Raw genomic sequence first — 13,719 nt, 5'->3', positions numbered from 1 at the left:
ATGGCTATCTGTCAGACAGAGAGCTATCTGATTGGTTATCTATCAGACAGAGAGCCAATCAACTGTGAAATATTTCAAATGATGCTGCGGTGGGGCTACGGGTCTGGGTATCATCGGATAATTCGTCATTCATTTGCAATTCAAAAACTAAAAAACGGTAAATCTGTTTTTTGTTTCAAAACAAAAAACAAAAAAAGTTTTTGGTGTCAGAATCAAATAACGAAAAACCAATCAAAACCGGCCCGTTTTTGGTTTTGCCGATTCGTTTTATCGTTATTCCTTCTTGGATTGAGTATCGAACAGGTCTGCGGACATCAAGACAGCGACTACATTAGCCTACCCATGATCCTCAGCGACCATTGCTATGGTGACAGCGACAGCCGCGCGTGTGTGTAAACGGGATGAAGACGTGGTTATAAAACTGAACTTTACATTTCAAATCCCTCATTTAAGCCCTACATTTCATGAGCAGTTTCAGCACACACAGAATGGCAGTTTATGTTTCACCCCGGGCTGTTTCCCACTTATTTTGCCTCAAAAAAGACTGTTTTCCGAGAAAAGGTGGGAAGTCCATGTAATGGAGCAGAAATTAGTGGTTTTTTGGTGACAGCAGGTGGGGCTGTGGGTTAGGGTTAGGGTTAGTATCTAGATCTGTCATGTCTGGCCTTTTCCCACTTATAAACAAAAAAGCTTAAAGTCTGGGATTTCAAATTCACTTCATCCCTGGGGCGCGTAAAATCTGTTTTTTTCATTGAAAGAACATCATCAAACAGTTACAACTACGTGGTTTTATGATAGTAGCGTTCATAGCAACCACCATAACAACAATAGAAAGCCTGCAAGAATCTCCGTAATAACTGACAAACTAAACATCATATACATTTATAATGATAATAATAATAATCTCTATCATAATAATAAAAATAATTAAATAAAGTAGTATTAAAATTAAACTGAAATTTAAAATCTGTTTACAGAATAGCATAGCTTTAAATGGGCTATAAAAGTTGAAATGAAATATTGACTGTACAAAGGAAATATGCACTGTGCTATGGACGAAGAGACGAAGTGACAAGAGAATAAATTAAACATAAATAATTAATAAATAAAATTGATAAATCATTACATTATGTAACAATGGGGGTTGACTAAAATGCACAATCTAAATTTCAGTTTGATGAATATTACGAAAGTGAAAGTGTAGGGCTTAAATGAGGGATGTGAAACGTAAAGTTCAGTTTTATAACCCCGTCTTCATCCCATTTACACACGCGCGCTCACGTATGCATGCACGCATGCACAACTGGAGTGCTTTATAGGATGCCGTGACTCAATATTAATTGAGGATGACTTTTTTAAGAAAGGTGATTTTATATTAAATATACTCAGCCACATATTCATGGCAATATATAATTAAATAGAATTATTTTACAATCACAGGCTATAAAACACCTTTTCTTAACAGAGATAGTGGCGTTTGGATGCAGGTTGCGGTGGGCTGATTACAAAAGATTCATGCTGCAATGTTAGATATTAAATTTGTTGTTGTTTTCATTCAAAGTGGAAATGTGTTCTTTAAACTATAACTATATCCCTAGAATTGTGAGAGATTATTTTAAACATAGAATTGGTTTATATAAACAGTATTAATATTTGTATAATTGTATTGATATGAATATGAACAGTTTACAACAGCAGTTTATAACAATAATGTGTGTGTGTGTGTATATGTGTGTGTATGTGTGTGTATGCGTGTGTATATATGTGTGTTTGTGTACGTCTGTGTGTGCGTGTGTATGTGTGTATGCATGTGTGTGTGTGTGTGTGTGTGTACATGCACTAGTCTAAGACGAGTGCAAATGAGGGTGAGCGTGTGTCTGATGTCGGTCATGTCACAGGAGCCTGGAGCTCCAGTGGGGGTTTCTCTCTCTCTCACTCACTCACTCACTCACTCACACACACTCTCTCACTCTCTCACTCTCACTCACACACATACACTCTCTCTCTCTCTCTCTCTCACTCACTCATGCACACACTCACTCATACACACACAATTTCTCTCTCTTCCTCTGTAGATGTGTACAAGACCTGCTAGAAGCCCATAACATTTAAAAAAAAACACATCAGTAGCAAGAGCAAGTATTATACTTTTCCTAGTAGAAGTAGTTGGTGCCCCACCAATTTTTTACATGTAAAAACGCCACTGATTGTGCGCATGATGACACTGTTCATAGAATCAGTGATTTTGGATGATCAGAGGTGATGAAAATCCACTCACATTTTATTAATGACAGGGGAAAGGCTTTTAAAGCATTAATTCTGCAAAACATCGATTTTTGAGGCCGAATGAGTGTGAAAGGGACAGAAATGACACAATAACATATTATTCTCTGTAGGATGAATATGGTCATAAAATTACTGATTTGTGATGATTCTGGCTCAAATCTAATGAAAAATTACTAGTTTGTGTGGAATAGCAGTGAAATTGCTTTTCTTGCAACTGTTGTGTGTGCGATGATTCTGCTAGTAGAATTACTGATTTCCTATGATTCTGGCTCAAATTTGATGAAAAATGACTAGTTTGTGTGGAATAGCAGTGAAATTGATAGAAACACATAAAAAAGCATATGTTGTGTGTGCCATGACTCTGCTAGTAGAATTAAGCATTTTGGATGAGTCTGGATCGAATATTATGAAAAATGACTAGTTTGTGTGGAATAGCAGTGAAATTGCTTTTCCTGCAACTGTTGTGTGTGCCATGACTCTGCTAGTAGAATCAAATCAAAAGGGGGACAAAAGATATTCTGAAATTCATGTACATTTTTCAAAGATTCAACTTTTCACTCAAATTGTTAAGCTGATATTATCATTTGTAATGAAAAAAATAGCATTACATTAAAAAACAAATGCAAAATAGAAGTATCTTGACTAGTGGTCTCAGACTTTTGGACCCCACTTAATATATATTCATATTTTCGATATATTCTTTTTTATTTCTCAATTTATTTACTTGCTTTTATTTATTTTATTCTATTAGTTGTTTTTGAGAAATTAAAAAAACAGACATACCAGCTGAATTTGAATACAGGCAAAGCACACCTCATATGAATTTCAAAAATAGTTGTTTAAAGTGCATAAATGATCTGATATTTACATGGAAAAAAATGGAATTAGAATACATTAGGGCTTCAGCCTGTCCCAGAAAATGACCCTGTGATGAGTCAACCTGAGAATTTCTTGATCAAGGGATGTCATACCAAGAGCATCCACAAGATGGCATTAGCAGTACAGTCAGACCACAGACTGTAAAACAGTACAAATCAGAGGACTTTTGGCTCAATCCATGAATGACAATCACTATTCTCAAACAAGTGTGTGAAATATTCTGCATCTATACTTCATTTTATCACAACAATGTATGCATTTCTCACTGATTTCACACAAAATTCTAATATAATTTGTAATTGTTATCTTCGTATCTCAGTGATGCATTGACAAAGTTTTGCTGACCAAAAGTTAATTAAACTGCTTTCAAAGAACTGCTTTGGCTGTAGCAGTGATGAAGAAAAAGTTCATTTCAGTGGCACTGAGTGATGAATTAGTTTCATTCTTACACAGGACTTAAATGTTTTGAGTGAGCTGTGGTCTTTTGCAAGTCAAATAAACTGTTGTGTTACCACAGGAAAAAACTAGTTTCCCTGCTGCATGGTTTGTAACTAGAAACTGAGTGAGGAAATGAGAGAGTTATTTTCACAAACAATGAACAATGAGAATTATTTCACAGTTGGTATGTAGCTTACATACCTATTGTGTTACACAAATGAGTTGAGTGGGAAGATGGTTCTCTATCAATGTGCAAGCCTATTGGTCAAGAACAAAGAAGTGATGCATCATCAATAGAGGGGAAAGGGATGGAGGAGGGAAGAGAAAGGGGTAGGAAGGGGATGAAGGGAAGGGAAGGAGAGAGAGAGAAGGTGGGAGGTAGATGTAATGTGGCTACCAAGTCAAGGTGGACCTAATCCTTTCTGTATGTACACATGATAAATTCATCAATTTATAACCTGGTCTACATTTTTTTGTTCATGATTACAAGCACATATTGGACTATAAAATCACCATAACCATCAATAGTTCCATATATTAAAATACTTATTTTCATTATTCCTGAAGTAATATTTCACAGAAAAGGAGAGAGGTCTGTCTCATCATTGAGATCGGGGTATTTCGTTGCTTTCAGTTTTACAATCCAAAAGGTCTCACATCGCAGTAGTCTTTTTAGGTGGTCGCCTCCTCTAATGTCCTTGTCAACAACTTCTAACACCATGTCTGTTTGGGTTGCCATGTCCCGTTCGCACATAATGTGATGCCATTTCACAATCAATATTCTTTGTGCGGATGACATTTTTATGTTCTGCAACTCGGTCTTTTAGTCTTTTTTTTTGTTCTTCCTCCATAGAAACAACCACAGGGGCATTCCAGTCTATAAACAATGGGTGCAGTTTTGCATTTGGCAAAGTGTCTCATTTGATATGTGCGAGATGTGCTCCCATCTTGTAAATGATTGGTTTTCATGACATTATCACAATGATTGCAACCCCCACATTTAAAGGTTCCACAGGGCATTTGTAGCCAGGTTGTTGGTGTGGGAGGGGGAAGATAACTCTGTATGTGACCACCATAAAGACCCAGCAGTGCTTCTACTTCATTGTCTTCAGTGTCATACAAAGATTGTCCATGGGATGGCAGTAGTAGTGCAGTGAAGAACCATATCTCTGAGCCTCCCTGTCCTTGTGATCACAGTCAGCAGGGATCACAGTATGGTTTGCATACCTCATGATGAGGAACACGTCCGCTCTGACACACAGAGGCTACCTACAGATTCATAGTACTAATGGTTTTAATAGTTTCTCATTGTCTTTGCATGGTGCCATTCATGAGACCATTTGTCAAATAAATTCCCTGCTCTTATCCCAGCTTTATACTCGAATATCAGAACCATCATGCACATATTTTACGTTCGATGGAGGAACTCTTTCCAAAATAGTTTGCTATTTATTAATAGATTGACATTCAGTTTACAGGTCAAACAAGAATGAAGACTTCGATCGAGCAGCTATTCAAATGATCCATCTGTTAATTCATATTTTTTTATTCACATTTAAATGGGTTCATTTTTTTAAGATTCCTGTATCTTCGCAGGGTTGGTTTTATTACCAAAGTCAGCAAGCAATATAAGATGAGGATATATTTGTAACATTTAGTATATCATTTACTCAGACAGTAGTAATATCTATTTGCATGCATACTGCATTTCCATTTGTAACATTTGGGTCAAAGTAGAGGCTCACATGATCAGAAGCCCCCTCTTATTTCCCTGTTGAGCCCCTCACTGATATGTCCATGCTGGCTCATGCACATTCCAGAAATGTGTTTTTTCATGGCAAACATGTACCATTCTTGCTTCCTGCAGGGCAACAAGCTCAACAACTAGCTGGTTAGTTTGGGTAGAAATTTAGAAATCGCTGAAATTAGATTATTTTTAGAGTGTAAGGTGAGCCTGAGAAGATAACTTTCATCCACTTGTTGAGGTTAGATTTTATCTGACCTAGGTCTGCAAAAGTGGTTCTCAATTGGATTATGACACACAGAAAAGTGCACTGGTTTGGACAATTTGATAATTATTTTTGCAAATATATTGATTTTACAAAATTGCAAGCTCGACAATCCCATTATGCACATGAACATCGGACTTTAGTATAGACAACAATACCAAAAATCCTAGGACACATGGAATTACTAGTCAGCTAATAGCCAAGCAGTCGGCGAATGGGCCACTAATGGTGAAGCATTCATTTCCTTTTTGAATAGAAAAGAGCCAAAAAAATAGGCTGCTGATGGCAGCACTCTGCCTGAACTCACACAATGCTGCATAGATTTCTGACTTACTGTATGTCTTCACTATAATAGTATAATACTGTGTCAAGTCAGCAAATGGTTTAACTGTTTTAGTTGCACTGAAGAAAGCATCGAAAATTAGATAGAAATAATGTTTATAACACAGTTTTTACATTTTTATTTATCAAACCAAATATATAAAACAAATGACTATTATTGTGATAAGATCTCATATAAATGGTTACAACACACAGTTCACCTCCAGTTTATGATTGAAACAGCTGAATTATTTTTCTACTCTTCCTATCAAAAGTGGTCATGCCGTGCAGGCAAAACACAATGGCTGTCAGAATCATGTTGTGTACGTTTCAGTCACAGAGAGTCTGTGGAGCCTGCAGTGGTGTGTGTGTGTGTGTGTGTGTGTGTGTGTGTGTGTGTGTGTTTGTGTGTGTGTGTGTGGTGGTGGTGGGGGAACAGTTCAGTAACTGATTGAGTATGGTTCTGGTCATCTTTTTGGTTGCTGCATCTCCTCAACGTGGCCATCTGCTGCTGCTGTGCACTTCCCCTGACCCTCTTCTCAAACTGTCTCTGCTCTCCAGTCAGTCTCTGGTGACAGATATTCCAGAAAACTCTGTCATGACTGACAAACACCGCTGTATCCATACACAGTATGTAGCCAAGAGGAACGTCCTTCTTTTTCTACTGAAATATGGATGTTGCAATCAATGCCTTCTTCACAGCCCTGGGTATCCCAAAATGAACTGTGATCATATAGTTCAATGGCCCTTGTAAATTCATACAAATTTTGAAATATTGCTTCACCAAATGAAGTTTTTCAGCTGGCCATCTGTCATTCTTAATTGCACAGCATAACCTGGACCAGTGGAAAACACTGCAGGATATAAATAGAAGCCACTGTTTGTTCTGGTTAGCAGCCTGCAGGGCCACTTTTTTACTATGTGTCTTGTTTGTTTTTTAGTTTTCCACCTAAAATGATCCTGTTAATTCTTATCCAGTTAACTTGGTTCAATGCATTTGGTGGATTGATTTTTTGATCTTGAATTATAGTGCACTCTTATTTTGAAATAATAACCATAGTGCAGTGCAAACCAATCATGAATGTTGATGATAATGGCTGGCATGGAACCATTTTACTACAGCTGCACAGTCGGAGCTCCGACTTTAAAGCTGAAGAATGCAGTGTTTTACACGTCTCACCTTGAAAAGTCTTTTATCATCCAGCAAAGTGTCAATAAACCTTCACTTGCAATGAATAGTTTTTTCTGACAAGAGCTGCAGACACATTTTTAGCTGGCTTTGAACAAATCAACAGTCAAATCAAGCTAACTCAGGGGTTATGTGCACAGTACAGCATGTATGTCATTTGTCAATTGTCCATGTGTTATTCAAATTCAAATTGTACTCTAAATTCATGTATGATGCTAGTTACCTGAGCTTACTAGATATTTACAGGCAACTTGCTGGTGGTAAAACTGCAAGTTTACACCTTTCATAAACTGAGGAGGACTATATGCAAATTACTTTTGGTCTTTTGTTTGGCAGAGGTCAGGACCCTGTGATAAGGCTAATGTGAATCAGTCCTCTAATGGCTACAACTACACAGGTCATGTCCTTTTGAAGGAGGTGGAGCATGACGTTGAGTTACGTCAACTGTGACTGAATGTCACCTTTGGGTAACATCAAGACATATAGGTCAGGTACACCTTCAGATTTTTCTTAAATGTAAATATCTTAAAAATCCAACCACACTGGCTTAAGACACCATATCTATTTGCTTTTCTTATCATCATAGTCTTCTCCCCTTTCTTCTTTATTTTGTTTTGTATTTAAAAAAAAAACCTTTAATAAAATTTGATGATAGCAGCAGATTAAAAGACTGCAATTCCCATTAGCGTTACAGTTGAGTGGATAGGATTGTTATCAGGAAGCTTAATTTACTGTGGCTGCTTTTTAAATGTGCAACAGGATGTTTAAACTTACAGTTAGTGGTTGATTAAACTAAACATTTCATATATCTTAAGTCCGTGGCAGGGCTTTGTTGTGATCCTACAGTATGGGATACACAAAATGGAAAGAAAACTGAAATTATGTGACAACTATTAATCATTGAAAACAAAGATTTACCAGATATTTTCATTAAATACAGCAGCCGTCCATATTTTAAATTAATTTCTATATTGGTAATAATGTAAAACCCACAACCAAACGAGGCTTTACATGGTGACAGATGATGTGGTGGGAATGAGATTTGTCAGTTTACTCTGAAAAGGAAACAGTTGTCTTTTAGGGTATCTCGTAGCAGTCAATGCTGAACAAGAGACTCCAAACACAGAGACAAAACAGTTGAAATGTGACAATTTATTGAGTAGAATGTTCACAATATCAGTTCTAGGTGGTTTGCATTCAAAGACTGAGAGACAGCTCTAAAAACAGAAAGGTACAATTGGAACATACATATTTAAAACAATCTCTGTATCCCTCATTCTTTTTGCCCATTTGCAGAATTTTCTTCACGAGTCCACAAGTATGTATTCTTTGTTGCAGTCCATTATATACGGATACATCAGTAATTAAGCTATTTTACAGAATATTACATTGTCATCATCATTGACATCTACAAATGATGGCCATTAGTTAGAAGTCACATATGACACACTGTAAAGTTAAAACAAAAAGATGGATACCTGATATTGTTACTTTATAACATCACCATTTAAGACTCTGAGCGAGTGTTAGATGGTAGTAAATGTGCTTAATAGGTGTCATGATAGGACCATTAAAACCTATGTGGAAGTGTATGACCATATTTTTTCAGGTTATTCCTGAATTTTGAAAATGATTTCATTCACAGGAAACAAGCACCTTTATGTGTGCCTGCTAAACATACAGTATACAGACTCTTTATGGCTTTTGTAATGAAAGATATTTCCGTGGTAAAATCAGAGCCATTACTGTAATGCTAACACACACAGCTGTGATGTTGCTAGTAAACTGTAAATGACTTGAAGGCTTTTTAAATGTAAACTGTGGCATATAAAAAAGTTACTTCCATCTAGCCACTGCTAAACCGTCTATGTTTCTTGATGTTTGCTATCATAAGCCACTTAGCTCCGTTTGAGACATGTTTGTCGTGGTGCCTGGAGATGCACTGTAAGTTAAGTGCATAGTCTGAAGATGACACAAGCCTTTTAATAATGTGGGTTCAGAATGTAAGCAAAGCAAATTTTGGAGGCAGTGTGATTTCATATTGTCAAGAACGAATTGAAAATATTTCAAGGTAAGTGAAAACACTGTGCTTACCTAGAGGCTTTATGACTCAAATTCATGACTATCTTTTTATATATTACTTCTGTGCATTCTGTACTTTTGCTATTTGTGAAAAAAAGCAGACTTAACACTTTAGAGCTTTGAGTGGTCTGGACCATCAGGTACTGAGCTTTACAAGGAGAGGTATCGAACATTTAAGAAATCCTTTCAGTAGGGTTCACTGTTCCTGAGTATGAGCACTTGGCTGTAGCATTGTAGTGCTGTGGCACATTTTAATGTGAAATGACTTGGACAATAAAACACTGACCCAGATAAACAATAAAACTCTAAAAAAAAAGTGTTATATTATATTATATTTTTGATTTATAATCAAAAATTAACTTGATTTTGTATTATGTATGTATTGATTTCAATAGATTTCACCTTCAAAATAAGTATCCACTTGTGGCCAGGACAGATCAGACGACATTTCTACTGGTACAAGTTTTTACTAATGCCTGTAATTTTATAACTTAATTCTCACATGGATTTTGGCCCTTGTTTGCTCACGATGTGAATGAGCATTAGACTTGGCTGTTTGTGGACGACACATCATGACATCTTTAGGATTGCTCCAGAACAAGAATTAAGCAACAATACTAGCTAGCTGAATTTTTAAGAAGCCCTTAGCAGAACTTGCTTACATTCATACATTTCCATACAAACATCAGGGGCCTCTTCATCTGTGGCAACATATGTTTTGAATCATTTACTAACAATTATTAAAATGATCTAAATATAATGGAATTTAAGGATATTAATGTGTAAAACATTGATTATACAGTGTATGATACAGAGACTAATAGGTATTCACTTATTTGTATTCAAGTATGAAAAAATGAAGTGAGGGAAGCATCAAAGTCTCAAATTCAAATCCAACCTCTGACCAGGACTGACTTCTCAACACGGTGAAGATCAAGATGAAAAACAGATCTTGAGGTGGACCTTTTTAATACTTTCATGTCTCTTTCCATTTCAGTCATCCTCCTCTTCACTTTTCCTTCTCCTCTATCTTCATTCACTCCTGTTTTCTGGAGCGTCCCTTGAACGTGTCCATGAGGTTGAAGGCTCCCAAGTACTGGCCCAGCAGAATGCCCTGCTTCATGGGGAGGATGCTGTGGAGGGAAACAAAAAGGAAATCAACTGGCTAATAAGATGTTCTGGTCTTAAAGACTGCAAGTGTCCAGATTAGTTTTGGTTTGGATTCAGATAGTTAGATGCAGGCATAGGAAAGTTAAGCCTAGTGTAGTGTGTAAGTAGTTTGCAATATGATAAGCATGGGCTAAGATTTTGGATTTAGTCTTGTAGAGTTAAGTCAAATGATGGGAGTATATGGAGATTATCTACAGTACTGAGGGAAGGACAGGATAAAGATGGAAGTATGACTTTAAAATGCCATTATTCCATGCAACATCACCTCAAATATCACAAGTATTTCTTACTCTTCAGTTATCACTTCATGTGCTCATCATTTTTTACATATTCTCTCCATTTGTGTAACCCCAAAATTGTGGGCACACAACACTAGACCCAAGACTGGAGCTGGGTTGACTTTCTGACAGTCTTAAAGAGGTTCAAGGTATCTCTGAGACATAAATTCACATTTTCAATAATTATTACAATTTGTTGTCCTATTATCCCCTTATTTAAAGGCAACATTTGAAGCTTTGAAACATCTAAAAATTATAATAAAACAAAGAAAACATTTTCTTAAATCAGTTCACCAAATCCATTCAACAAATCAATGATTGGATGCTCCCAAAGTTCCTTCAACTAAGCACAGACAAAACAGAAGTAATAGTTTTTTGTATAGAAGAAAAAAGGCTCACACTAAAGTTTGCTCAGACTGAATGAAAGGAAATTTTAGAGGCAACTGTGGTGGTAGTGCTAGGTCCGTCAACTACTGCTAGTGCGTGAGAAAAAGTCTGTTGAGTCTGTTATGATCTGTTCCGATTCAAAATTCACAGTGAGTTAGTGTAAGAGGCTGTGCCTTGTATTCCAGAAGGGGCTTTTCTAAAATGCACTGTCCATCTGACCTGACCCATAAGTAAACTGGACTATTGTTTCTCTTATCACTTGTGCAGAATGAAGAAAACCAGACCAGAGTTGTGCAGAACAGATAATAGCAGCACTGCATAAGATATAATGTGTGCAAGCGTTTTGGATTCTAGACTATAAATGGAAAAAGGATAAAGGATAGGATGGATAAAGGAAGTAGGGCTAGCTTGTCACTCAAGTGAGGCAGCAGAAGCATCACAAATGAACTGAAAAATATTAATTCAGTGGGGTGACTCAGGCTCAGGAGGTAGAGAATATCAGCGGTTAAATCCCCAGCTCCTCCAGTCCACATGTCAAAGTGTCCTTGGGCAAGATACTGAACCCCAAATTGCTTCCAAAGGCTGCGCCATCAAGTGTGTGAGTATGTGTGTGTATATGAATGAGCATTAGAGACTCCTCCTGATGAGCAGGTTGGCATCTTGCATGGCAGCTTCTGCCATCAGTGTATAAATGTGTGTGTGAATGTGAATGTGGCATGTAGTGCAAAGCACTTTGAGTGGTTGGAAGACTAGAAAGGTGCTATATAAATACATCCATTTACCATTCAGTGTAGTTTAGGATTAGATTAGGCTTCAAGCATTTAAAATACTTTTAACAAATTATGTGCTTGTTCATATTTGTTTTAACTAGATTTTTTTTAAATTACACATGAAAAATGTTTTAACATTGATGCTTTATGACTCAAACACATGAGTGTATTGATACAGGAAGAAAGGGGGAGGGGTCTGGAGGGAAGAGAAAGAACTGGAGGGTCCGCTTGACGTAAATTTCATCCTTCTTCCATGTCTGTGAGGGTCTACGCAAGCCCCTCTACAGATGTCTGTGCACAGACCAAACTTTGTGACTGCATGGACTGTACATATAGCAGCACTCTAACAGTACATGTGCTGGAAAAGCAAATAGGAATGCCTGTCTCGTCTATTGTATGTATGTACTGTATTCCTAATCTCATTAAACTGTAACTTTTCTTTTTTGAACTTTTCCTTGTAACATACAGGAACTCATCAGCTGCATTCAGACTGAAAACAGCCCTGTGTAAAGCAATCCAAGGAGCTGTGTTGGTGTGAGCGTGCTGTTTAAAGTGCTGGCGAGACAATTAAATACGATCCAGCAAGTCCGGTTGGAGTAACAGATTAACAGATTATTGCGTTTAAAGTCTGATCATAAATACACTGCATAGCGATTTGTAATATTCACAGACTGGATTTTACAACTCTGGAAAGTTATCATGTGGCAACCTGTTTACTAGTACATACATGTGGAATGCATTTGTGTCCTTAAGTCCACAGCTGTCTGTGGACGTGGAACACAGAAAGTGGAAAGCATGAATTGGCCTTAAGAGATCAGTCAGAGGCACAGACACACTCCACACACAGTAGGATATTTGGGCCTATATGGGGTGGATACACATGGACTGCAAGCTACTGAGCCCAGGAGGTGTCATGGAGGTGAAAAAAAACAACTAATTAGTGCAGAAAATTGAATAATTTGTGCTCTCAAATTAATCATTTGTGCTCTTAATTTAATATTGTTTTTTGTTTGTGCTCTGGAAGGCCCAAACAAATCTCACACCAAATAAGAGGAAGTCACAAAGCTGCTCCATAATAAAAAAAAAAAATACTGTAGCTGTATAGGTTAACTAGCCTTCTTCTGCATGCAGGACAATATCTGAACATCAGAAGTTTTTCCCACATTCCAGTTCTAAGATTGGTCCACAAAATTACAACTAAAGCCACAAATTGCATGGCTTTAGTTGATGTAAACACCTCTCTAAAATCACATAATACTTATTTTTTGAGTTAAGCTTCATCACTTTGCTCTACAGTTTTGCAGAGTATATAAGCGTAATATTATTAAATCTTACCAAGTATTTTCATATGTCACTGAATAATTCAGAGTTTTGGAGAAATGTCCGTTCTGATGTTCTGTTTGTTGCATGCAACTGCTTATATGTAGGATTCAGTCTTAAATATTGATAGCCAGCACACAGCAGCAGTAAAAATATGTGCCTCTAAATGAAGAATGGGGCTGTGTCTCTTTTTACATATAGCACAGCAACATAACTTCATTAAGTATTAATAATGATCAATTAAAAGTCTGCAAGTCACCTACAGTAACAAGAATCAGGAGATTCATTTTCATGCATGACTGAGAAAAAATTACTCAGCTTGCCCCGGTTGTATTTCCAGCTCGTCGGATTGTTGACTTTCTTAGGTCTCCCAAAAAATACTCTCAGATATCCTCAGCTCATTCAGCATACTGCTGCTAGTATACTGAGAAATATGAAGAAATCTGAACAATTCTTTGTAAATTTCCGGTCTGTGGACTGTTTTCCAGTTTGTCCAATGTATCATAAAAGACAGAACAGAAAGAGCTACTGCTTGTCTACAAATCTCTAAATGGTTTAGGATCAAAATAACTCTGACTACATTTAGAATA

At 36.9% G+C, this 13,719-nt stretch overlaps 1 protein-coding gene across 1 annotated transcript in view; it reads right to left on the bottom strand.

The window, feature by feature from the left end:
• Window positions 1-8,253: 8,253 nt before the first annotated feature.
• Window positions 8,254-13,719, bottom strand: part of LOC121908571 (epidermal retinol dehydrogenase 2-like) — a 40,869-nt gene continuing 35,403 nt past the window's right edge. The window contains exon 7 of the mRNA XM_042428699.1: window positions 8,254-10,337. Coding sequence (XP_042284633.1) covers window positions 10,241-10,337 — 97 coding nt within the window. The 3' untranslated portion in view covers window positions 8,254-10,240. The remainder of the gene's footprint in view (window positions 10,338-13,719) is intronic.

The sequence above is a fragment of the Thunnus maccoyii genome, chromosome 12 (genome assembly GCF_910596095.1).
Source record: "Thunnus maccoyii chromosome 12, fThuMac1.1, whole genome shotgun sequence".
Lineage (NCBI taxonomy): Eukaryota > Metazoa > Chordata > Actinopteri > Scombriformes > Scombridae > Thunnus > Thunnus maccoyii.
The sequence above is the reverse complement of the archived record's forward strand: the minus strand, read 5'-3'. Positions and strand labels throughout refer to the sequence as shown.